At 37.4% G+C, this 27,987-nt stretch overlaps 1 protein-coding gene across 1 annotated transcript in view; it reads left to right on the plus strand.

The window, feature by feature from the left end:
• Positions 1-24,655, plus strand: part of LOC126481666 (negative elongation factor D) — a 209,027-nt gene extending 184,372 nt beyond the window's left edge. The window contains exon 15 of the mRNA XM_050105594.1: positions 18,329-24,655. Within this exon, the coding sequence (XP_049961551.1) occupies positions 18,329-19,980 (1,652 nt within the window). The 3' untranslated portion in view covers positions 19,981-24,655. The remainder of the gene's footprint in view (positions 1-18,328) is intronic.
• The last annotated feature ends 3,332 nt before the right edge of the window (positions 24,656-27,987 follow it).

Genomic DNA, 27,987 nt, shown 5'->3' on the forward strand with positions numbered 1-27,987 from the left:
GTCAAAATGCATCGACAGATTTTGTACATTGTGTGCACACAATAAATTGGCAGTTGACTGCAAGCGCAAACAAACTAGAATTACGAACAGTAGAAAGAAGAAGAGCTTTGCGGGAAAACAAGCCCAACCTCCCTATCACAGAGCAGCCAGTCGACAGCCATGTTCTGCATCCCTACAAAAAGCAGAACCCTCACATGATCATAGGGATCACAGATCCCTTCTGCTATTGTGAGGGTTGTAGGTGAACTCTCTTTCACTCATTTAAAAAAAAAAAAAAAAGAAGAATGAAAGAAAGATAGAAAACAGTGAGCTACCTGCAACAAAAAGTGTGCTGTAAAGGCTACTACACAATTGCTTGCTGAGGTTGGGAGTTCCATAGTGAGGCGGTTCAGACCCGACCTGTACTGGTATTTGAAGCAACCACCATTCAAAACACCCACCACCAAAAGACAGCAAACTAAGAAACACAATTTCACCCCTCAGTCAAGTTAATGTGTTAAGCATACTAGAGGAACATCCAGTGCACTCGAAAAAAAAAAAAAAAAAAAAAATATTTACCATCCAGATTATTAAATGCCGGTCTGCATCCACAGTAATTCTTGTATATGTGAAGATTATCATTGTTTTCTGGTTGGGTGTTAACTGCTCTACTGTCTTTCTTGGTTTGTTTCTGTATGTAAGAGAGATATATATTTACAAAAACACGTAAGTTTTAAAGTAGTTGTAACAACTAAATTATAAAATAGTCCTGTCAGAATGCAGACATTTCCATTTTTTCCATCATCATAGTAAAAGAAAAAATCCTAGACTGTAGCAACAGAAAAAAATTTAAATTCTATATGAGTTCTGATCAGTGAAACGTGAGCTATAAGCAGCATAGAAAGAAGTGAATAGAAGCTTTTGAAATGTGGTGAATGCTGAAGATCGCGTGGATGGGTTAGGTACCAATCAAGGGGTATGGTATTCAATAGCAAGAAAAGAACTCGGTGGCAAAAGTTGATTAAAAGAAGGGATAGGATGCTATGGCAAGTTCCGAAATATCAAAGAACGATTACTTTGTTAATGGTGGGAAGTGTGCTTGGGTAAAAATTGTAGAGGAGCACTTCAGCTTGAAAACAGTGAGCAGGTTCATACGGATGTAGGTTGCAGTAGCTATGCAGAGAAGAAATCTACGCAGCATAGAGTACCATAAAGAACTACATCAAACCAGTTTCCAGATGGAAGCAACATTTTCATCATCCTCTCATGTCAAATAGAAAATAACATCCTTTTTTTGTGTAGATTGAACAGTTTTATTGATGTGTGGGTATGTATATATTTTCTCATTTAACCATAATGAATATCATATTATGTCTGTCTTTAAATGTTAACTAATTTTCATATGACCAGTAATAAAAAATAAAAAAATGTTATTTTTATTTAAAAAATTGAGTCTACTTGTTAATTAACATTTTTATTTGTTAATTCCAATCCCAAAGATAGCAGATGTTGACAGATGTGAAAATTACTTAACTATCAGTTTAATAAGCCACAGCTGCAAGATACTAACACGAATTCTTTACAGACAAATGGAAAAACTGGTAGAAGCTGACCTCGGGGAAGATCAGTTTGGATTCTGTAGAAATATTGGAACACATGAGGAAATACTGACCCTACGACTTACCTTAGAAGAAAGATTAAGGAAAGGCAAACCTACGTTTCTAGCATTTGTAGACTTAGAGAAAACTTTTGACAATGTTGACTGGAATACTGTCTTTAAAATTCTAAAGGTGGCAGGGGTAAAATACAGGGAGCGAAAGGCTATTTACAATTTGTACAGAAACCAGATGGCAGTTATAAGAGTTGAGGGACATGAGAGGGAAGCAATGGTTGGGAAGGGAGTGAGACAGGGTTGTAGCCTCTCCCCGGTGTTATTCAATCTGTATATTGAGCAAGCGGTAAAGGAAACAAAAGAAAAATCCGGAGTAGGTATTAAAATCCATGGAGAAGAAATAAAAACTTTCAGGTTCGCCGATGACTTTGTAATTCTGTCAGAGACAGCAAAGGACCTGGAAGAGCAGTTGAACGGAATGGACAGTATCTTGAAAGGAGGATATAAGATGAACATCAACAAAAGCAAAACGAGGATAATGGAATGTAGTCGAATTAAGTTGGGTGATGCTGAGGGAATTAGATTAGGAAATGAGACACTTAAAGTAGTATAGGAGTTTTGCTATTTAGGAAGTAAAATAACTGATGATGGTCGAAGTAGAGAGGATATAAAATGTAGACTGGCAATGGCAAGGAAAGCGTTTCTGAAGAAGGGAAATTTGTTAACATCGAGTATAGATTTAAGTGTCAGGAAGTCGTTTCTGAAAGTATTTGTATGGAGTGTAGCCTTGTATGGAAGTGAAACATGGACGATAAATAGTTTGGACAAGAAGAGAGTAGAAGCTTTCGAAATGTGGTGCTACAGAAGATGGGTAGATCACCTAACTAATGAGGAGGGGTCGAATAGAATTGGGGAGAAGAGGAGTTTGTGGCACAACTGACAAGAAGAAGGGATTGGTTGGTAGGACATGTTCTGAGGCATCAGGGGATTACCAATTTAGTATTGGAGGGCAGTGTGGAGGGTAAAAATCATAGAGGGAGACTAAGAGATGAATACACTAAGCAAATTCAGAAGGATGTAGGTTGCAGTAGCTACTGGGAGATGGAGAAGCTTGCACAGGATAGAGTAGCATGGAGAGCTGCATCAAACCAGTCTCAGGACTGAAGACCACAACACATATGTTAATGGATATGGAATTTAAATAAAAGTAAAAAAATACATTGCTGCTAGTGAAATTCAAACCACTGTCTTCATGATCACAGGATTGCTACACTATGCACTCAGCTACCAACAACAGCATTCATTAATTACAAATATTGTATGCTTTTAATAGCACTCAGAAATATTGTTATCTTCAAAGGCAATGTGTTTAAGTTTTTTTGAGCTGCAATAACTTAGCAGCCAATGGATTGAAACGTCTTGACAGATGCATTTTTCTTAAAATGTGTTTCTACACACACACACACACACACACACACACACACACACACACACACAGTATTGTAAGCGATAATGAGAATCTCTTGTGAGGCAGTAGGTAAATGATGGAGTGAGCATAAGTATGATTAAAAACATAATCGTTACTTTTATTCTGGTTCTCTCAGACATTTTCAACCTCTTTTTTGTTACTGATACATATCCTACAGAATGGAAGCAAAGCTTAATTCAGCCAATACCCAGAATGGCAATACAAAATCACCAAGTGACTATAGGCTGATAAGCACATTACCCACAGTATCGGAAGTCTGTGAGTACGTTGGCCATGAACAGCTGATGGATTATCTTTAAACTTATAATATCTCTGATAAATATCAATCAGGCTTCTGAAAACACTATAATACAGCACTGCACTAATCAAAGTGACTGATGACATCAAATATGCCACGGACAGATGTGAAGTGACCATTGATCTGTGCATGACAGTGCAATACATACAAAAAAGATATGTGTAAAAATGTGGTTTTTCAGGCAGTCATATCTTGGATTCTATTCATCACAGAGATAATGGATCAAGTGTTTTGGATTGCTCTTGGCCTAGCGCCTATTTGTACACCAATTACAAAAGAAATACCATTGCTAATCTACAATAGAGGGTCAAAAATGTAAAAATTACACACTTCCTCTGGCTCGGTTGGTTGTATTGCATTAGGTGTGAACCTGTGGTGGCTTATAAAAGCACCATTTGTTTGTGAGCTGTTCCTGAGAAAACCCATATCAGGAAGCAAAAAGTCTCTCTATTTGCTTCAAGTGATTCAAAGGAGTTTGCCACTTCATCTAACTGGGGTGAAATTACATTAGGTGTTCCACAAGGTTTGATCATGGGTCCCCTCCTGCTCTTGATATGTGTGAATGACCTCCCTTCTTATGTGAAACGAGATGCTGAACTGACACTGTTTGCTGATGATACAAGCATAATTATTAATCCAGTAAAAGAAAGTCTGATGGAAAATGGTACAAGTAAGGTCTTTGGAAAACTTATTAATTGGTTTTGTGCAAATGGGCTTGCTCTGAACTTTGAAAAAACACAGAAGTCAGTAGCCAGGGTAGAGCATACTATGTTTTTGGGTGTACATATAGATGAGAATCTTAATTGAAAAATTCATATTTTGGATCTCCTAAAGCTACTCAGTTCAGCAACTTTTGCAATCAGAATAATTGCCAATTTTGAGGATGTAGAAATTAGCAAGCTAACATACTTTGCATACTTCCACTCTCTGATGTCATACGGAATAATATTCTGGGGCAGTTCAACACTTAGGCAAAATGTATTCACTGCTCAAAAGAAAGTAATTAGAATAATGTGTGGGGTTCATAGTCGCACATCTTGTAGGCATCTGTTTAAAAGGTTAGGAATTCTTACAACTGCTTCACAGTATATTTACTCAGTAATGAAATTTTTTCTCAACACCATGGACCAGTTTAAAATCAACAGCAACATTCATGATTACAATACCAGAAAAAAGGAAGACCTTCACTATCCTTTACTTAACCTATCTTTGGCACAGAAAGGGGTAAAATATGCTGCTATAAAACTTTTTGATAAATTACCAGATGAAAGAAAATGTCTGACAGACAGCAGTAATAGTTTCAAAAACAAATTGAAATCATACCTCCTTGACATCTCCTTCTATACCATAGATGAATTCTTGAATATGAGTAAAGAAATGTGGAGATACAATATATGCATTTGGTGCCATTTAAGGGAATGGGATAGATAATAGAAATATTTAGATATAACACTGTAATGTAAAAAAAAGAGAAAGAAAAAAGAAAAGAAAAAAAAAAAAAAAACAACTTAAAAGTTTCCTGTGCGCATTTCTTGTGCATTTGACACATTCCACGACATTACAGTTTTCCGTGCTATTGATCAGTAGAACTAACTAACTAACGAGGAGGGAGGAAGATCTCTCCTTGTCCTTAAAAATGCACCAACATTTTCTCCAGCCGTAGCATTATGACAAGAATGATGACATAGATTTTCACACCAATGCTAACAGTTATGGGATAGGTGCAGTTCTAATCCAAATTCAGAAATTTACTGAAAAGGTGACAGCTTATGCTTCCAGAATGCACTCAAGAGTATGAGGTGATCTACTCTACAATCAAGAAAGAGTGTGTAAGAGTTGTTATGGTTATCAATAAGTTTCGGGCATATTTATTTGGCAAACAATTCACCATTGTGATGGACCACCATTGAGATATGCTGGCTAACTAGCCTGAAGGATCTATCGTATCAATTGTCTAGAGGGTCACTGAAGCTTCAGAAGTATGTCATCACTGTGATATGTGAAAGTGGGCACAAACACAAATATGCTGACTGCCTTTCAAGGAATCTTTTGGCAGGATGCAACAGCATAGATGAAATCTCAGTCATCGCTACATTAAATGACATTGCTGCTGAACAGAGGGAATATCTAGGACTGCTGAAAACCAAAGAAGCCTTGAAGGAGGAGGAACAACCAAAGGAGAGATTCAGTCAATAATGAAGAACGTGTGATCAAGCGAGACGGAAATGTCTCATCGTCCCAGATCTTTTATGTCCAGCCGTTCTTAAATGTTTTCATTATGCAGCAGTATCTTGTCACCTGGGATTCATGAAGACTCTAGACAGAGGCAGATGTATGTACCACTGCCAAGTTCCCTGCTGATCCATTAAAAACTATATGAGCCACTGTAAGCAATGTCAGTGATGGAAGCACGTGCCATGGTTACTTGTGGGGCACCTGATAAACTAATTCCGTCTGCAGCAACCCCATACCACAAGATTGGAATTGATCTCTTGGAGGTTCCCAAAAGTGACAAACAGGTATTGCCTGCACTTACTGCCCCTCCCACTGCATTGCTGACAGTAAAGCTCCAAAAATTTCAGAGTTTCTTGTATAAGACAATTTGAAGTACACAGACCCCATATGATGATTGTGATTATGGAAAAGTTGTTTAGATGAGACTAGTACAAGAGGTAATTCAATGTTGCAACGTCTTCTACAGGATGACAACTGCCTACCACCCACAGACAAATGGCCTCACAGAAGTCTTTCATAAGATGTTGGCATATGCTCCCTTTGTATGCTGATGTCAAATGGAGAGATTGGGGTACAGTACTGTCTGTTGTGACATACGTATGTAATACAGTGAAGCAGTACACTATGGAATTCATGCTGTTCTTTCACTGTACGGTCGTGAGGCTGCAGTTTCAACTGAACAGTATTCAGGATGATTGTGAAACACATTGTCACCAGGACTGAAGAAGGAAGACAGCTGGCTTGTGTATGGTCCAGGGATTCCCAGGAGAAGGACCGAGAGTGCTATATCACCAAGCGCCATCCAGTGAGATACAGCTCAGTAGACTTGGTATGAATTTTTATGCCTATAGGGACTACCAGGAAAGAACTAAAACCCGACTTCAGGCCTTATTACTTGTCGGATGTTATGTGCAAGGTTGAGAATTTGTAAAGGAGGCAAAAGCACAGAGACAGTTCTGTGACCTCCCTGTAAAGCTCTCCTACGGTCCTGAGGTACTGATCAATAATGGGGCCTTCTCATTGGTGGAAAATGAAGGCCCATTCAATAGTCGCAAAGCTTTGATGGGAGGGGCTACCTTCAATGCCGATCGTAGTGATGAGTATGTGACAGCACAATGCAAACATGAGGATCCTCGAGTGCTGCCACATAGATGTTCACTGGCAAGTTCTGGATCTAAGATGATTTAGCAGCTCCAATAAGAGCTTCTGAAACATTAAGTCAGTGTTTCTCCAGGAGAAGGAGCAATGGCGTGAACTGTGCTGCATGCAATGTGGCGTATTGTTAAGCGTCAGTGGCTGGCGCACTGCAAGTCACCAGTTCAAAACTGGTCACCAGCAAATATTTGTTATTTAGTAGTTATCATTCCTAGAAGGTTCTCAAAATTTATGCTAGTATCATTTGCTTATTGTGGAATGTTCAGTGTTTATATAAATAGTGGCACTCTCCATCCATGATACTATCCTGTTCTGTCTGTACATTGGTGTCTGTAATAAATGTACTTTACGTGCTAAAGTCAAACATGCTTTTGGTTTTGGACTTGATTGTGTTTACAACAAGGAATGTCTCCAGTCTCTCAGGTCTGTGCACTAACATGAGTAATTCTTTGGTTTGTTTCTCAATGGTTTTAAAAATTATGAGGGAATTTATCTATTCCTCCTGTCTTGTTTGCCTTCCAAAGCCCTGTCAATCTCTGAATCCTTTATGTTATCCAATCCCACCACCCTCTTTTTATATCAGACTAACTGACAATTCCTCCTCCATATTTAGGACCACAGTGTACTAGTGCAATCCATCTGTGTAGATGGTCACTCCTCTTGGTACAATATATAAGAACAAAGTTCTCAAATATGTGACATCATGGGCACTCCCAGTAAAGATTGTCACATAAAATTTGAATTGGAATAGCTCTCTACGCCACGACTGACAGAAAAAATAAAGTATAATGTACTACAGTGTGGATTAAAAAGATTGCTTGCAGTCATCCTCTGAGAGAAATACATAAGTAATATGATAATATCTTAATAGTGGCTGTGATTGAACTTGGGAGCCATAAATTGATAGCCACAATAACACTGTTGGATATGGCAATGCAGGTACCGAATTGTTCAAATTTAATTTTTTTATACAAGGATGTACAGTAAAGAAAAGCAAGAAACAAAATTTATGGTTTGATTTACATTACTGCGGAAGTTTTGGGAAAGATAAGCTGTGATACGTTCTGTTAGTACTAAGCATGAACAATCTGTAGACATTCCAGTGTAGTGCTGCTAGTTTCAGCAACATGCTATTATTGTAAGACACTACTGTTATGCTAAGAAACAAACACACATGCATGCAGTTATTCCTTTACTATTTTGAAATCATTACATACAAATTTAAGTTAATCTTCATTCTGGAGAGATTTTGAACAAAAACTCCAAGAGCACTGTGAGAAGTTTTTAAAAAAGAATATGCACAGTGTGGATGGTGGTACTGAAATTAAGATGTAAAATCAGGCAGAAAGTACTTTAAAAGGATCTGCGTATGACTGGTTGTGAACGTCATCTAGTAGTATTTTTGCTGAGAGTGTGTCTCCACTGACAAAGAAGACTCATTGAGTACTCAATGTGAAATGATAATACAAAAAGAAATTTGCGTTTATATTTCTCACAGAAATATTGGATTTTCATCAGCCAGTTATGTAGTTTGTTCTACGACTGTTGGGCACAAAAGCGAAATTTACATCTCTATTTGTTAAGGCTTCATATGTTAATTGAATAAGGATGGTGGCTTTGTAAACTTTGGAATAGGAAAAGAGGTGTTGGTGTTATGATCTTCCAAGAAAGGAAGGAGTGCTTGCAATAGTAAGGAACTGTTTGTCATGGTATGGTGGTGCACAACTGTTTTTTAAACTTGAAATGTATCCTTATGCTTTGACAATTTTCATCCTATTAGATTTACTCAGTGGTACCAGATGAGTGGTTTACGACAGACATGTTCCACAAGCTCCCAGAAAACGACATGCAGGGCTTTCTAGACCAGTGAAAGGAACAAATGTAAAAAAGTGGGGACTGAAATAGGTTTTAATTTTTAATGGTAACAGCAGTCCTATGACTGCACTTTATTGTTCTTATTTTATTTATATTTCATTTTGTGGGTCACATGCTAGTGACAAGGAATGAAATGCAAATAAATAAAATAAGAACAGTAGTGTGCAGATGTGGAACTGCTGTTTCTGAAGATACACTAGAGCCACAGATAAAAATTCTCCTTTGAAAATAATAAAATGAAAACATGAGGGTAATACTTTCAAAGTAATCACAGAACATATTTGGTAAGTACCCAAGGTTCTCATTTCTTTTGTGTGAGACCTAATATGTGTAACTTCCTAGTGGAATGCAAAATCATGTCCTGTGTTAAACTGCTCATCCACTGTCACTGAGTTGATTGATTTCCATGAAACTTATCACAGCATGAAGACATAGTCCAGTATTGAAAAACTATCAGCCACTAATGTGCAAACCATGCAAACATAAAAGACAAGCATCTTTAGAATGACACTAATATTCATTTCTTGTTTACTTCTGAAAATTGTTGATTTTTGGATATTTTATAATACTCTCTCTTGCCATTCCTCACAATCAATCCTGTGTGTAGTGGGTAACTTTTTTGTGTTAATGATAATTTGTTTGGTAAATTAATAATTAGTCCTGATTTCATTTTGTTCTTACAAACTTTATACTTATCACTAGTGGAAAACTGAACTTTATTATGAGAATATCCATAATATTTTGCATATATAGCTACCAGTCACAGAATTTATTGACTGCTTAAATTATTTAATTAGTGACATGTTTCAAGGTTAGATTTCATCATCAGGCTACAGTGGCTGTACAAAGAACATTTAATACACGTGCACATAGATGTTAAATGTTTCTCACTATCTATGTGCACTTGTGTTAGATGTTTTTCTACAGCCACTGAAGCCTGATGCCATCTAACCTCGAATCATGTTGCTGATTAAATAATTTAAGTAGTCAAAAAGTTTTGTGACTATCAGTGGTATTTGTTAAAACCTATTCATATTTTTGAAACAGTCACAATTGATTAACAGTAAATATGGCTTTAAATTGCAATATTCAGAACACTTTCACATATTGAAAATAGAACTCTGGTTCAACTGTACCTTATCTGCAAACAGCACTGTGGTGTTATTTGTTGCAGTATATAATAACAATAATTATAATAACAAGTTTAAAAATAGTCTCTTTGGAACTTTCACACTTATTGTCTGCATCTCTGCTCTCCAAGACAGAGGGGTCATATTTAATACCAGGTCACAATACACAATTTGTTGTATACTTCCTAATAGCTTGCTGTAGAAATTTTTTATTTTTGTTGATGACAAAAGAACCATGAATGGTTTTATTTTTTTATCCTCAGCTGAAAATTCAGAGCTGCAGATTACTGTCATGTCATTCAGGATTATCTGATTTAATCTTTCCTGGCTGCCACCAAATCATCTAATACCACCAAAAATAAGATACTGTAAGGTTCAAAATTAAAATACAACACTGAACAGAGTTCAAAATGCAGGGAATTTGCTTATTTGTAGACTGCCAATATTTAAAAAATCGGAAAAAGTTTTATAACAGGGATGACTCTCCTGTTGCTGTTATTCAGAATGAACTGTCTTAAAATGTATATGGCAGAGTTATATCAGCCCAGTTGTTGACCCAAATGGTAAGAGGATATTGTTCAAATGGCCACTACATGGGCTGATGGCATAACTGTCTTTGCACACTGCATTGATAGAAGGAATCTGGTCGTTTCTCTCAGAGCTGCAGTATGACTTGCAAACATGTGCCTTTGATACAGGCACAGAGAATCCAAAGCTAAGCATGGTTTCAGCTTGTGTTTAATATGTATTTGAGTCAAATGTCCAGCTAAATTGCTCACATTTCGCTGTGGACAGAAATTTGACTTTGAGGTCTGTATCATTCTGTTTGACATTGATATGTCAGAACTTAAGTTATTTGTTTATTGTCCTCCCCTTGTCTCATGTGCAATGATGATTATTTTATGATGTTGGACGTAATTAAACCTAATATTAAGCTCTATACATTTATATTTGCACATTCTGTTATATAAATTATATTTAAGAGGTTCATATACGCAATTACTAAACATTCATGAGTTGAACATTTATTTTAAAAATAAGAAATAAAAACATATGTGTAAACAGTTCCATGTCATCAAAATATTGTCTTGTTAACTAGAAAGCATCTGCCATAGACATGCTTATAAATATCTCAGATGTTTTATCATCTGTGACAGATTTTATAATTCTTGGAAGTTTGTTGTACAGTTTTTCCTCATTTGATAGGCTCCTTTCAGACAACTGTCAGTGATTGTAGGTGTGTCCAACTGTGGAATGCTTAATTTTTTAAACAGAAGCATGCATGAATTCCTAACACTCTTCCTAGTAATGATTCTGTAGCACTCTTTTGTAATCTAAAAGTACTCTTTACTGCAGCAGAGTTACCGTAGAATGTGATTCCATATTTTTTGTGTGATTTAGGAAATGCATCTATATGCTTTTGTATGCTGAATGTTCAGTTGTGAGATTGCATTGCAAATCACTTGATTTTTGCATGTGACTTTCCTTTAGAGTCCTTAAAGTAATGAAAATTTGTTTTAAGGTACATTGATTAATATTTGGAGATTTAAATTAGGTACAACTCGTTCCGACAATACCCAATCCAGTACTGTAATCACAATGGGAGGCAAGTAAAAGACAGCACTTGTCTCTCTTTATATTCTGACGCACAGAAAATATGTATTGAATATTCTGAGCCAGGAAAAAGGACAGCAACAGTGCTCCTTGTGTCTGTTATACACGTTACATGTAGGAACTCCCCCCCTCCCCCCCCCCCCTCCATTTTATTATTTTTTTAATATAAATATTCTTGATGTGAGGGGAGTGTCCCCATACAAACAGACCATACGACATGTGTGACTGGAATAGTCCCCAATGTGTGTCACCCTAAGATAATCCAAGCTCACCAAATCCCTTAACTTCAAAATGAGGTAGGATATGCGAGATACTTTTTCACTTACGTGATTGATGTGTTCCTCCCAGCAGAGTCTGGAGTCAATGTAAAGTATAAGTTCCACTCACTTCTATTTTATTAGACATTGCCATTAGGAGTTGTCGGGTTTTATCGGGATTAACGCATGAGTTTATTAGCTGAAAACCAGTCCAAGGCTCTATCAAGAGTTTCTTTTGTTATCCTGTTCAGATCTGAGATTCTCCGATGTGTGGTACCTAGCATTGTATCATCTGCTTAATATATGACAGAATGAGCTGTGTTATTGCAAATGGTTGATTGCTGCAGTGAAGAAGCAGGCTTTCAAAACGTCTGGCTTCATACAGAGTGTGAGCACACTTTCTCATGTCCGCCTGACACCACACCTTGTGCATAGTCGTAATATTACTCTTAGTAAAGTTACTCCCTTTCTTTCCAGTGACACCACTTCTTATATTAATAAAATTCAGTAGCCACGCAGTACAAAGTATTCTGACAGTTGCTGTATTTTTGCAGTGCACTGTCACAAACGGGTTCCAATTTTATCGACAAAGATATAACACAGTAACTGCATGACATTGTTGTCATGCAAACTCTTAATAATTTTTAAAAGCTAGATGACCGGCAAAGAGATGTTGATCAAGTGATTACCAAGTGTGGTCTGTCTGACGTGTTGTTCAGTTGTTGTAGTTAAAGACAAATGTAAGGAAATTGGAGAAATCAGGAACCACATTTTACTTTATAGTGGATAAAAAGGTCAAATTTAATACTGATGGCATTAAAATGAATCAAATGATAATTTTTTAACTACATGTTAGACATTTGTAAACTTAATGAAGTCAGATGAACTACTTACTTCATACAATGTATACCTCTGCAGGGATTTACTGAACTACATGTAAAAATCAAAGATTCACAGTTTTCTTGATTAACTCAATTTCTTTATTAGCACATTATTTGGAGAACCAAATGCGTTTTCTAGGCCAACAAAATTATAACAAAGTTACATTATTTTACAAACAATTACCTGTTTACTCATTGGAAATATGAATTCACACGTGTTCTGTAGAGATCAGAAACACTAAATATCCATTTCACTAAATTATTTACATTGTTGTTAGAAATCATGAAGCTACTTAATGAACTATGAAGTTTTCTGACTAAGAAATGAAATGAGAAATCAATCACTTTACATAATGATAGCATATGTACTGTATCACATAATGGAAAAGGGGAAAAAAATTATGTAAGGAGTAGAATTGTAGCAAGTGTAGCAGCCTCCACCCTACTACATTTCAAATTGTGGCGAGCCCCCCCCCCCCCCCCCCTCTCTATCTCTATGCAAGCCACTGTACACAGTTCAATAAAGAGTTCATCATACCAGTTTTGGCAAATTTACATCTTATTCCATTTGTATATTGAGCAGTGGGAAAGATGACTGTCTACACGACTCTGTATACTCACTATCCCACTTGTCTTTCTATTTTGATCCCTGCACAATAAATGTCATGGTGGAAGCAGAAATGTTGCTTGGTCGTGCTCAAACACCAGTTCTCTAAATTTACCAAGTTTTTGTGAGAACAGCATTGACAGTTTCCCAAGAATCTCTAATACATTTTCATATGGGCTGTGCCGTCCTGTTGCAATTAGTTCCTCTAGTTCATTTGGGTCTACTATTTGCAATAACACATGTGAATAAAGCAAGTTGTTTTCCACTGTGGTGGCTTGTCCTGACTGGAGCCTGATTATTTGAGAGAAACTTCTTTTGCTCCTGGAATGTCATAATGTTTGAGCTAAGGATTTGCTCTGGGATCCTGCAAAAGATGGACATTTGTGATATTCATTTGTAACAAACCCAAGGCTAGTAGTTGAGGTTAACCCTCAACTTCAGAAGACATTTTTGCAAAGACTCAGGAGTGCACTAACACAATTTTGCTGACAACTAAGTGTGAACTTGCTCCTAGATCTATATGTAATTGTATTTTCTGTGTCATTTTACGTAACTCTTGTGTCCTCTTACACTAGGTCCTGATTTTAGGCAGCAAGCGCTGGTGTGGTTCATCATTTGTATTCCTCCTGCTCTCCTTGAACAGTCTTATTAATACACAAGCTTTGTCATTTAGCATGTCACTGGCAGCACAAATTTTGCAGATTCCAAGTTTATTGCCAATGATGAGGTCCTTGATATTGTAATTGCACAATGAAATTTATTAATGAAAAATATTATATTTTGCCAAGAAGTATAAAGTATGGTAATGTACAACTTATTTACATTGTGCATCAAATAGTGATAACCAACCAGTGCCCCCCCCCCCCCCCCCCCCTCCTCTCCCCACTGCTCTGATCTAGTAGTGGATGATTTTCATTTTGAATGTGCCCAAAAGTGGCAAATGATACAACTTATAGACACATTACAAATTCAGTTCTATGAATATTTCATGAACATAAGATTACTTTCCTGTTTATTGCTTTATTGTTCACTCCTTTCAAAGAAGTACATTACATTTTCTGATGATGACGATGACTTGGCAATAAGTTGAAACTGGTAATGATAGCATTTTTATGACATCATGCTGAAATATTTAATAAAAAAATTAACAGGAAGTTCTTATAGCAGTATCTTTAGTCTCTGTTAAAGAACTATTACTTAATATTGTGCAGGAAATTTTTTACTTGCATGGCCTCTTGTTGTGCATAAAGTAATAGTACCCTTTAGGGATAAAATAGTGTTATTGGTAATAAGTTTTTAGTTTTCGAAGATAACTGTCAGATTCTGCATTGCAAGATTTTAAAATGGTACTAGGCAACTCATTTACTGATCTGATTCTAGTGTACAATGAATTCTTCCCATCTGGTGCTACCCTATGTCTGTTAATATGGTATTTCTCTTTGGTTCTTGCTAAGTTAAGAGTTCATGCCTGGGTGTACTGTGAATATTAATTACATTGAAAAACAATTTTTCGAAATAACTTTGGCAAGATTCTTTAAGTTCACTCCCACAGATGATTCTCACACCTGTTAGTAATAGTTCTGTTACACAGACCAGACATATTGCCATAGGAAAGTCTTGTACGCACGGCCTACTTCACACTACATGCTCCTGCTGTCCAAAGCTGGTCTCAATCGAAATATAAGCAATGTACGTATGTAAAAGACTGTTTTATTGAAATAATTTCAAGATCCAATATCCTGTTTGTTATCTTGGTTTGTTGCAGCCCATATTTCAGTACATTCATTAATTTTTGAAGAATATGATTAATTATATGCAGTCTATAGTGCACTTCAATAATATTTTCTCTGTAAGGAATCTACATGAAGATCGCATTTTAAGTTAACTTTAATAGTTATTGCCAGAATTATTACACTTAATATAATTTCCTATCTTTACTTCCACAACAGTGTTAGTTTGCTTATTCATGTTAGATTTCAGGATTGATGTTGCTGGTGCTTACACTGTGATGGCTTCCATTAAAATATTGCGTGTTTTCATTTACAACACATTTGCAGCAGGTCTCTAATCCAAGTTATGAAATGGTGGGGGGGATGATTAACATGGCGCTTGGCAAAGTTTGAGCTTGTGTAGGATGCATTTCTGCTGATAGGCATGTATAGCGCAACTCATTGCCAGTTCAGTGTCACCTGTGTCGTTGACCTGGCTTGTTCTGTACATCTGCAGTGACTGTTTTCGCTAGCACTGTTTTATTCTTGTTTCATTCTTTATGATGGCAGGTTTAAGTGAACAATGTGCAGCTGTGAAATTTTGTTTCTACTCGTTAGAAACTCTGCGGAAAGGGTTTTAATGTTGAAAACAGATTACCAAGACGCTACGGGAAAAACTCAAGTGGCACAAGTAGTTTGCTTGATTTAAGAATGGCAACATATCGACTGATGACAAAAATATTGACAAAGTTTGAGAGATTGGAGCTTGGTCCAGCAATTTGTAGCAAATAGGAGACTGGTTCTTCCACCATGACAACATTCTTGCACACACAGCCATCTCTGTTAGACAGTTTGTGGCTACAAATGGCATGGTTCTGTTGTCCCACACAACTTGCTTGACTGACCTGGATTCATGCAACTTTCTTGTATTTCCACGTGTGAAAATAGATGTGAAAAGACACTGATTTGACAGCACTGAAGCAGCCATTTCTAAAGATGACTCAAAAAATGTTTCAGTGGAAGCACAGGTGGGAGAAATGTATTAGTTGTCACGGAGAGAATTTTGAAGGGGATAAGGTTGTTTTGTAAACATATTATCTGTTCAAACAACTACCAACTAAAAAAAAATAAATAAAAAAAATAAATTAAAAAAAAAATGCATTTATACGGGTTCGAAGTAACACTAATGATGTCATAACTGAATTCTACTTATTACAAAGTAGTGATCCGAATACATAACTTTGACAAGTTACTATGTAAGATATTCAGATCAGCTGTGGATGATTTTCTAAGAAGTCTAGTGATTCTGTTTATGTGACCCAAGGCTGGAAAAATACAGTAAAATAACTTTAATAACATTTATAACAGAGTAATGAAGGTAAATGATGTTTGAAAATATACTCCAAGACAAAAATAAGACAACACACCATGACTGAATTATCCAAATGAGATGGAAATTGGTAGATGTGAAGTACATATACAGACAAACAAATGATTATAATTTCAGAAAAATCGAATAATTCATTCAAGAGAAAGCTTCAGAAATTGAGCAAGTCAGTAATGCATTGGTGCACCTGTGGCCTGAATCAAGCAATTATTCAGGTTGGCATTGATAGATAGTGTTGTTGGGCGTCCTTTGAAGGGGACATTGTGGCAAATTCTGCCTGATTCGCAGGTTAGATCATCAAAATTCCGAGTTGGTTGGAGGGTCCTGCACATAATGCTTAAAACGTTCTCAATTGGGCAGAGATCTGGCACCTTGCTGGCTAAGGTAGTGTTTGGCAAGCATAAAGACAAGCAGTAAAAATTCTTGTCATGTGGGCAGGCAGTATCATGCTGAAATGTAAGCACAGGATAGCTTGCCATGAGAGCAACAAAAGGGTCATAGATTATCCTTGACGTACAGCTGTGCTACAAGTGTGCCATGGATGACAACCAAAGGGGCCCTACCATGAAAAGAAGTGACACCCCAGGCCCAGCACTCCTGGTTGGCAAGCCATATGGCGGGCGATAGTTAGCTTTGAATTCAGCCCCGATGACCAGCAAAGACCTGTCTTGATATGCCCCAGACAGTAGTGGGATCCCAACCCTACTGTTACATGTCATATGATCTGACAAATAGAAGTGATGGTCTGGGTTGCCATTTCTTTTCATAGCACAACCCATTTGGCTGTGATCTGCAGCACCCTTACAGCACAGTAGTACATGAATGACATTCTATGTCCTGTTCCGTTGTCCATTGCAAGCCATCCTGGGCTTACATTTCAGCAAGATAATGCCTGACCACACATGGGGAGAGTTTCTGCTGCTAGTCTTCATGCTTGCCAAACTCTGCCTTGGCCAGTGAGGTTGCCAGATCTCCCTCCAATTGAAAATTGGGAGCATTATGGACAGGACTCTCCAACCAGCTCAGGATTTTGATGATCTAACATGCCAGTTGGACAGAATTTGGCACGGTATCCCTCAGGAGGACAGCCAACAACTCTGTCAATCAGTGCCAAGCTGAATAACTGCTTGCATAACGGCCAGATGTAGATCATTGCGTTATTGTTTTGCTCAGTTCGTAAAGCTCTTTCTCTTGAGTAAATCATCCAATTTTTCTGAAAATGTAATCATTTGTTTGTCCGTGCACGCACTTCACTTCTATCAATTTCTATCCTGTTCGATAATTCCTTCGTAGTGTGTCGGTTTTATCCCCCCCTCCCCCTCCTCCTAGAGTCTACAATATGCGGATAGATAAAAAAAAGTCTACTCTGTAAGCAATGGCTGGAGAAAACACGTATAAAAGATATGTAAATGTGTAAGCTTTCAGAGCCAGTGGCTCTTTTTTTCTGGTAGAAGGATTTGATGGCAAAGGAAGAGGGTGAGATTTAGGAAATGGGGAGGGTTATGGGCCACTACTTGGAAGTAGAAATTCTCTCTGCCCATATAATATTGTAATTGTAATAGATTGCTGCTCACCACATAGAGAAGGCACTGAATGACAGAAAGACACATTAAAAATACTCTGTTGGATCTTATTCAGCTAGTCAGACAAAGTACCTCATCAGATGAATTAACACACACACACACACACACACACACACACACACACACACACACACACTCAATGACCTCTGTCCTCTCTTTCATCTGATGAAGGACTGTCCCTAATAGCTGAATAATATCCAGCTTTCTGCTTTTAATGTGCCTGCCTGCTGCTCAGAGCTTCCTGTACGAGGTGTAGAGTAGTCTGACCAGTTCATATTGTTATTCCATCCAGGCTTCAAAAATAACTGACTGCTGTCTATGTGTTATGTCATTTATCATCACTCATCACATTGAGGGTATAAAGAGTTAAGTGCTTGTCAACAGACTAATAATAATAATAATAATAATAATAATAATAATAATAAAAGAAATTATATACATGTGTATTTCATTTGCTAGTATAAACTTTGTTTACTAATTCGTTAATATAAACTTTTATGATTTTCTGTGCTTGCAGATGTATTCACTGGGAAAAGCTGCTCCAGGCATAGAACTGACGAAGATAACACAGCATGCTGTGTAGAAGATTTTTCTCGTCGGACGAGCCATGTCTTCAAAGAAAAAAATAAAGCCTATTTTACAGTTCTACTGGCATGCCTCCATTTCTTAAGAAATTTGGTTCTGAACTGTAATAATTTTCATCCTCTCAGGTATCACACAGCTCAGTTTCAGGCTGTTAAAATAATGAATGAACTGTCTAGGCAGAATGCATATACTATTATTAAGATGGTACCTAAGAAACAAAACATCCTTTCAGATTTAAAATTGTCATCGTTTAACACACATTTATCATTTTTGTTTGAGGCAGGGATTTCTCATCGCATGTGTTTTTGTGAAAGTATTGAAAGTGGATTAAATAGTGCTTGTAAGAGAATTGTGTTGAGGATAAATGAGAGTACAATGAAATGTAACAATCACAAAAGTGCTTCAAGCAGTGTCATTAACTTTTTCCTCTCTGATTACACTCTAGAACAACAACATAATTTTAAAATTATGGGAATACTAAAAGAAAGGATTACCACAGAACCAGGTGTTTCTGTTGTTGTTGAAGGAAAGTCTCCCATCAAAGAACATCCATTCCAGAGGACACCAGTTCAGAAATTCAAAATTTTCTGTGGGCAAAAAAAGACACGGGAGAGCAAGTGGATAAGAGATGTAAGCTGTAGTGGCTCTCATAAAAACAAATTGGATACAATATCTGGAAGAAGAAAATTCGTTAATGCAATTAATGACCCACAGAGTCACCTACATAAAGTGAAACGAAAAAATAATACCAGAAGTTGGAAACACAATATTTTTAACAAATTTGCCTTTGACTTAAAGTCACAGTCAAGCAGTCAAGCTGGAAAATATATAATGAGCAGTATAATAAGTGTAATGAATTGCAAGACATTGTCTAGAGTCCCACCTTACTTTTTGACCCGAAACTTAATGCTCAGATCGAGACGAGTAAAACAAAATTTTCAAGTTCCCCAAGAAGCAGCAGTGAGCTCCTCTAAAACATCTGTTCCATTGCAACACAGTGATGCATCTTCCACAAGTCTTCCAAACGAATATCCATTGTTTGATGAAATTGATGCAGTAGTGGCTACTGAAGTTGAGAAAGATAACATTAGATATGAGGAGAACAAAGAAGAATCGAAGGAAGTCCCGGTCGTGAGTGATGTAACTCATCTCTTAGGAGAAGATGTAATGATCAGCGGTTGTTCTGTCCAAAAAAGCACAGATCTTTCCCATTGTTCCACTGCAGCAAGGATGGCTTATCTTAGTCATATTACTGACACACTAGAAACTGCAGTTTCATTTGAAGAGTTTATGGAAAGCTACAAAGAAGAAGACAGTGCAAGCACATCTAATGCAGAGCAAGATTATAGCAGTCTATTGGATGAACCTCCTAGCAACTGTTTGCCACGTGAGTTATTAGATGAATGGGAAAATTTAAGCATTTTCAGCTCTGAACATCTGGATGATGGCTGTGTACTGGATGACTTGTTAGAAAAATGGAGTGATCTACACATATCCAGTTCAGAAGAATCAGGTTGTAGCTGCTACAAAACACATCTGTTGGATGATTGGGAACAAAAACTTTGCCTTACTGATAAATCTTGAAAGGGCCTTACTGATAAATCTTGAAAGGGCTAAGGATTTTTCATTCTTTCTAACTGTAAAGTGTACAAATATGTCTGTGAAATGTTTTGATCTCAACAAGTTCCGCAGAGACTTTTAGTGAGTTAAGTGTAATTTTTAAATATAAATAAGATGAAATTGTTTATTAATTTTTGAGATGAATAAGAAATAATTGTATGTTTATATTTTTATAGTAGCTAACTTTTATCAGATTCCTCCCTCCTCTATGATATTTTCTTAGTTGCATAGTATTACTTTCAGTTTCTTAATCTTTCAGTGAAAAAAAATACATGATCTAGTATTAGCTGACTGTATGTATCTGTCTAAGAACAGGTGCTATCTTTGTGACACATTTTTATTGATAGAAATGGTGTTACATGAAGCTGCACAATATTGCAATGCTGCTTATGGTATTTACGTACTGTAAACCGGGGTGACTTTGTGCCACTTTTTAATGTTTTCTCCAAAAAACTTTTTTCTAGTTAAATATTAGTGAAAAACTGTGAAGCTGTATATAAGATGAATACATGCCTCATCCAATATAAGTATTATTTATTTCCTGAAATAAAATTTTCTACCATAAATAATGTCATAAACTTGACACAAAGTCACCACATGGGGGGGTTACTTTGTTTCACTGATTTCTTCTTGGTATTTTCAATGCTAAACAGTGGGTGTCCTAATGACACCAACCTTCAGTGTATCTTTGTGACAATGAAAGGTAATAAGATCCAAAATAATTATATTTTATTACATAATTAACATATTGTAACAATTTTTACTTTACAAAGTTACTGGTCCCATACTTTTTTCAATTCAGGGAGACAGAAGACTCCTCTTTTCGACTTTTTCTCTGGAGTCTTAATTTTTTGAAGAATATTTGCATATGAATGAAAAATTTTATCTCTCATTTTGGCCTTTTCCAAAACAAACCACATTTTTGAAAAACATTCACACAAGTGGAGTCAGTTTCAGTTGTTGTAATTTGCCCAGAAAACAGCTCTTCCTCATATTGCACAATCACATAGTCCCCTGTAAAGAGAGTTTTAGAAGATGTTAAAGATAGTGCATGATTACTATAGGATTCATGCACAGATGCAGACTCTGTTGTAAGTGTTGTTTCCGTTTCACTGTCTACGGACATGTGACTACTGCTATCCGGTACATAATGTTTTCTTCTTCACTGCTGTCACTTGAACAGTCTGCTTTTGATGGTCTCTTCTTTTTATTTTTACCCACAGATTTGCTAGATGTTGAAACCTCTGGTGTGGGTGACAATGACTGTGTGTCACAACCTCCCTTAGCCTCAACCAATTCTTCATATGAAATACTTTTACCAGGGGGAACATTGAGGCATTTCTGCCTTTCTGTAGTTGGTGTTACTATATCACATCTCGTGTTCTGCAAATGTTTATTAAAACTCTCTTATACCAAGCTTCGAATGTTACCAACCTCAAGGTTGGAAGGTAAATGAGACAGCACAACATTTCTGTCTAGTGGAAACATACCAGCCTTCCTAAAACCAATTTTTAAACTGTTGCATCCAGACTCCTCAATCTTTTGCATTAGCTTCTTCAAAAGAGAAGGAAAGCTCTCGTTTGGTATAGTACTGCATCTGGATCCTCTTGTTGTATCTTTCCACTCATCTAAAATTTGTCTCCACTGACGTTTTACTGGTCTAAAGAAAGCAACATCAAGAGGTTGAAGAAGGTGTGTGGAGTTGGGAAGCAGAGCAATGAAAGCAGTGTTATTCTCTCTGCACAACCTTAAGACCTCTGTGTTTAAATGGGAGCTCAAGTTGTCACCAATTACAATTTTTTTAACATCCTGCTTTTTTACAATTGGCAGCAACAGGTGAGAAAACCAATCTCAAAGCATTCGTAATCAAACCACCCAGATTTTGTCCTGTAATATCTGGCATGGGAAGGTCCATTTTCTGTCCAGGTGCTCCATAGCTTCTCTGACTTGTAAACTATGTATAGAAGTGCTAGTGTCCCTTCAGCATTACGACACATCATTAGAGATGTAAATGCCTTTGATGTGTTGCAAATCCTTCCTGGATATTCTGCACCATGTTTGGTAACAACTCTTTTGGTCCCTGGATCATCTACCAAGTTTGTTTCATTGTAATTCCATACATGTGATGGAGGAATGCCTTCTAGCTCCCTTGACAAGTGATCAAAATATTCATTGACTGTCACTTCATCAACATCTGCTCTAGCCCTAGTGATGTTTTGGGCAAACCTGCTACTTATTTTGTCATTGTGGCTTGCCAGAAAAGACTTAGCCCATTCTCTGCCTGGCAAGTTATTTTGAAAAGATAACACTCTGCGTCCCTCTCTGTCAAGATATGCTATTACAGTAAACCGTAAATCGAGCAATGAAAGTGGGAAACCATAATCACACATCCTCACAGCATGTGAAGCAAACATATCTTCCTCTTCTTTACTAAACACAGTTTGCCAACCAATCTGTGCATTATGTTTCCCATGTAACTTGTTCATGGGGGTATTTTTGTGAATACCATGTTTATTTGCTGCTGTACGAACTGAAATTTTCTTATCACGAATTTCTGTAAGGGCATTCTCCAACATATCATCAGTGTAGTTGGCATAGGGACAGCAACCAGTAGCTTTTTTGTATGTTCATGGCATTTTCTCCAACAGAATCATACACAGAAAATCTGTCTTATGAGTACAGGTGCAGTATATAATAGAAAAATCACCCAAAGCCTTTGTGGAAACATGCCACAAAGTCACTCCCAAAATAAATCTCACTAATGTGCAGAAACCATCAGTGACAAAACTATCATGCTGTGGCAGCAGACTAATGAATAATGTAGGAAAACAATATACTAACCACAGCAAGCTGAAATTCTTCCTTCTGTAACAAATTTTTCGACAAACACGCTCACACTGCTAAACACTCAAGACAGTTGAGACGATCAGGTGGGAATGTCAGAAGCATGACATAAATGACAAACACACCAGCAGATGGCATCACTATCCAGCTATGTTCAGAGTACATCAGCACTTCTGTTGGGAACACCCGGAACTGCCAGGACACATTTGTTCGAAAGAAAGTGTGGGTGGAACAAAGTAACCTGCGCGGCACAAAGTCACCCCGGTTTACAGTACCAAATACTTTGTCGATATCATCCAACTTTGTAATGTACAGATACACAGAGGGAAGATATTTTTGCAAAAGGGAAGACATTTTTGTAAATGAAAAAAGTTGAAGTTTCCGAGAAGATCAAGATAATTTCCCTATAAGCTTTTTTTTTTCCAGAATTTATCACTGAATTTTCTGCTGTTGGCTAGTAGAGAACAGCTGCTTTTGTACATGAAGTGAAAATAACAAAAGTTAAATTATTTGGAGGGGGGGGGGGGGAGAGAGAGAGAGAGAGAGAGAGAGAGAGAGAGAGAGAGAGAGAGAGAGAGAGAGAGAGAGAGTGAGTGTGTGTGTGTGTGTGTGTGTGTGTGTGTGTGTGTGTGTGTGTGTGCGTGTGTGTGTGTGTACATGAATGTGACATTGTTACTTTTTAAAGCAGAATGTCCCCTCACAAAGTTTGGTTTTGCCATTTAAAGACTGAAGAAATTATAAATATATTGTGTAAAATGAAAATATGTAATTAATTATGCAAATAAACTATTTTAAACAAATGTGGGCAAACGAGTTTTGTTCTTATTTAGCTACAGCTTTTAGTGAAACAATTGTTTTGTAGTGCAACACATTTTATAAAATCTGCAAAAGAAAATGCCCATGAAATGTCATTGTTTTAAAGAATTTTAAGACATAAGCAAAATACGTGAACTTACGAAGAGGCATTTTAATGACTCTTCTGTTGGATTTCTATGCATATCCATGCATTATTCTTGTGTCATAATTGCAAAAATAAATGTTCTAAAATACAGAAGTTCCCAGCAAACATATTGTAAAATTTATGACTGGGTACTTGTTTTTGTTACTGAAGGATGTTCCACAAATCATGATCACAGTGCATAAGCATTTGGTGGCTTTCCATCAGGTAGACAGTGAAAATCGTAGTAGCCCTCCTCTTTATAAAGGATGGAGCCCCTGCACTCCCACACCGATATGGTGACTAACTCAGTAGATCTGCTGTCACCTCTGTATTGTTAATTGCAAATTGAGGAGTTCATGGGATGTGGGGCCATGATGATGTCCATGCATCTGGGTAGGATTATCCACTAACAAGGTTCTATTGATGTGATAGAAGTGGATGAAAGTGATGAAGAGTAGCCGTTATAAGGTTAGAGGGAAAAAAGTGCCAAGGCAGGCACCATGGGGAAAAGAAACCTCTGTGACAGTCTGGATGGGTAGTAAGAGCAGTAGCGGATTACTTGCTGTCTGCGACAGATCATGCAAGGGTAGGCTATGTTATAGTGGATATTGTGCATCTCAATACGTGTCAGAGCTAGTGTTTGTCATAATAAGATTGGTCCTGTGCGGCAGTGCAGTGTGCTGCTGTAGTAACCCTCCACATAACTGGTGACACAGAGGTAGAACTGTTTTTGTAGCACCTGATTCAAGCAATACCAAGATATTTTTAAAGAATGCTTATGTTTCACATACGATTATGATTTCAAGAAGAAAATTACTCAGCCTGTCAATAAAAACCTTTGCTTTTTTTGTAAAAGCTTGTTGTTTTTTTAATCCATTCCCTTTTTATGATAAGCATTTTAACCAGAAATTTTCCAGGAAATGGGTTTAACCCCTAAAACCTTGTGAATAGAATAAATGTTCAAAAAATTTATTAATCCACACCTTCTATCACTTCTTTTCCCCCAGTTGGTTCAGAACACTTGCATAATACACAGAAGCTTATCAATAATAAGAATTCCTGTTACAGCCTAAAAACAATGGAATCTGTTTAGATGGATTAAAACATGAACAAGACTGTGAGTTCCAAAGTTTCCATGTGTGGTTGCATTTTTGAGATGTCCTTAATATGGACCAGCTTCGGGGGAAGTAAAGGCACATTTGAATACAGCTGTCCCGATTTTCTAACTGATTCCTTACGAGCCTACAACTACTGCTGATGCATTTCCATTGGCAATAAAGCATCCAAAAGAAAGAAATGAATTGTGGCGCAAGGGATTACCAGTTTTAAATTTGTGCAAGACATCTGGAATATGACTATTTCAAAAACAATTGAATAAAATTATTCTGCAGATCAAGTTGATATTCGACTTTGCTTATTATGAAACCTGTTCCAAAAAAGGAAAGTAACAGTTGTACTTACTGTTGACTACAAGGTCATTAGTTTAGGAAAGCATAGCGTAGAATATTGGCCTGTGTCCTCTCAAAGGAACCATCATGGCATTCTCCTAAGTAATGAGGGAAATTACAGTAAACCTAAATCTGAATGATGACTTGAATTGCCATCCTCCTGCATATGAGTCCAAGGCCTCTCTACTGCACCACCCACTTAGGCTACAATCTGTACCAACATGACAAAACCAAAATTTCACTGTATCAGTACCATGTCTATTCCATGCTGAGAAATATGCTGTTGAAATGAGGATTGAGATGTGAATGAATCATCACTAAATATTGCAGCCCATTGTCAGAAATATATCTGGCGATCCAAAAATTACCTCTACCAGAAGAAACAAGTAGTAGTCTGCAAGAGCAATTCATCTTTACCTTTGAGTCGTAAAAAATGTTTGAATGATCCACATTAAAAAGTATTACTGCTAGGCCACTGATATTTATTTTAGTTTATTTCATGTATCACTGTTGGATGATGGTGCACATTACATAATTGTTATGTGTGTATAACTGTAGTCTTAGAGATAGTAATGTCTTTTTACTACTACTCAAAACATCCTGGAACCCACATTTAGTCTCGGTCATTACTTAACGCTTTTAATAAAACTCATCAGCTTGTATTGTAATGAGTCACTCTGATCCTGCCAAGGCCTTTCAGGGTGGAGGAGCAGATCATCAGCAAAAGTCAGTAGCAGAAGGTAACAGAAACCACTTAATTACAAACACATAATGTGCATCGACAAAAAATATGACCTCTAATTGAAAAAGTGTCATGATGGTCTCTCTACTGGCAAAAAAATCCTGTATTTTTACGCCATTTGGATCTCCAAGTGGGCTTACCAAGGGGGAGGTGACAATGAGGAAACAACTGAAAAACCGAGCGAGGTGGCGCAGTGGTTAGACACTGGACTCGCATTCGGGAGGACGACGGTTCAATCCCACGTCCGGCCATCCTGATTTAGGTTTTCCGTGATTTCCCTAAATCGCTCCAGGCAAATGCCGGGATGGTACCTTTCAAAGGGCACGGCCGACTTCCTTCCCCGTCCTTCCCTAATCCAATGAGACCGATGACCTCGCTGTCTGGTCTCCTTCCCCAAACCAACCAACCAACCAACCAACCAACCAACAACTGAAAAACCAACAAGACTGTAACATTCCATGACTCACAGCATGGAATATCAGAAGTCTGAATGTGATAGGAAAGCTAAAAAATTTGAAACTGAAAATGAAAACGTTCAATATACACATAGTAAGACTTGGTGAAGTGAAATCAAAGATAAGGATTTCTGGTCAGATGAATATATAGACTAATATCAACATAATGAGAAACTTGTATAGTGGAAGTAGGAGTTATCATGAGTAGGAAATGCAAATAGTGAGTTACTATCAACAATTCATTGATAAAATTACTCTCATCCGTTCATTTTAAGATTGAGGTTGAATGTAATGTTGTAGCCCGCATCTCGTGGTCGTGCGGTAGCGTTCTCGCTTCCCATGCCCGGGTTCCCGGGTTCGATTCCCGGCGGGGTCAGGGATTTTCTCTACCTCGTGATGGCTGGGTGTTGTGTGCTGTCCTTAGGTTAGTTAGGTTTAAGTAGTTCTAAGTTCTAGGGGACTTATGACCACAGCAGTTGAGTCCCATAGTGCTCAGAGCCATTTTTTTTGTAATGTTGTATAGGGGCCATGCCCATCTGCCAGTTTGAAGTGCGTCAGAATACATGATGCATTATTTTGTTCATTTTTTCCGACGTTAGTTACGGATTGTTAAACAGGTGTATTCTAGAAGGCACTGACTCCTGGAACCAAAGTACAGGCATATCTAGAAGGCTTGGGTTCGAATGTATACAAAGCCCTGAGATTATATGATTCCGGAATTTCATACGTTTTGTAGTTATTGTGTTGTTGTTTTGTTTGTGTGTGTGTGTGTGTGTGTGTGTGTGTGTGTGTGTGTTTCCTGTGCTACAAATGCCGAGAGTAAAGAAATTTATCACCAAACAAAAGTTTTGCGGCAACCAGTTCCAAACACAACCGAATAATGCACATCAGTTGATTCAAAAGTTGCCCATGGAAACTTTCGGTTTCTGAATGTACTAAGAACAAGTGTAGTGGTATTGTGAGCAGCAATAATGATGGAAATGTTATTGTGATCCTAAATATGCTGTCAAGACTTTTGAAGAGTGCTGTGAAATGTAAGTACTGCAATTGTGAAGATAGTATTGACGTTTCTGAGGACATTTCAGCAAGGAAGGGTCTTTCAAGTCGGTTAGTGATTGCCTGTAACTTGTGTAAGATGCACAGTGATACTGTGACATCGCCGGTAACTGATAGTCGACATTAAAGTGTAAATATTCAGCTTGATTATGCAGTGTGATGTATTGGAAGGGGAAGGAGAGCTGCCCGGACTTTTTGTGCAGTGATGAATTTGCCTCCACCTCCACTGAGGTTTCACAAATACAATAAATTAATACATAATGCTTTATGTGGTGTAAGTGAACATTCAATAAAAAGAGCAGCAGAAGAAGCAGTAGCCTTGTCTGAGAATACAGACATTGTAGCAGCATTTGATGGATCTTGGCAGAAGAGAGGTCAAACTTCTGTGAATGGGGTTGTAACTGCCACATTTGTTGAAACTAGCAAGATACTATATTATGAATGTCTAACGAAGCACTGCCAGGGTTGTTCAAGTAATCTTATTGG

Source organism: Schistocerca serialis, chromosome 5 (assembly GCF_023864345.2).
Source record: "Schistocerca serialis cubense isolate TAMUIC-IGC-003099 chromosome 5, iqSchSeri2.2, whole genome shotgun sequence".
NCBI lineage: Eukaryota > Metazoa > Arthropoda > Insecta > Orthoptera > Acrididae > Schistocerca > Schistocerca serialis.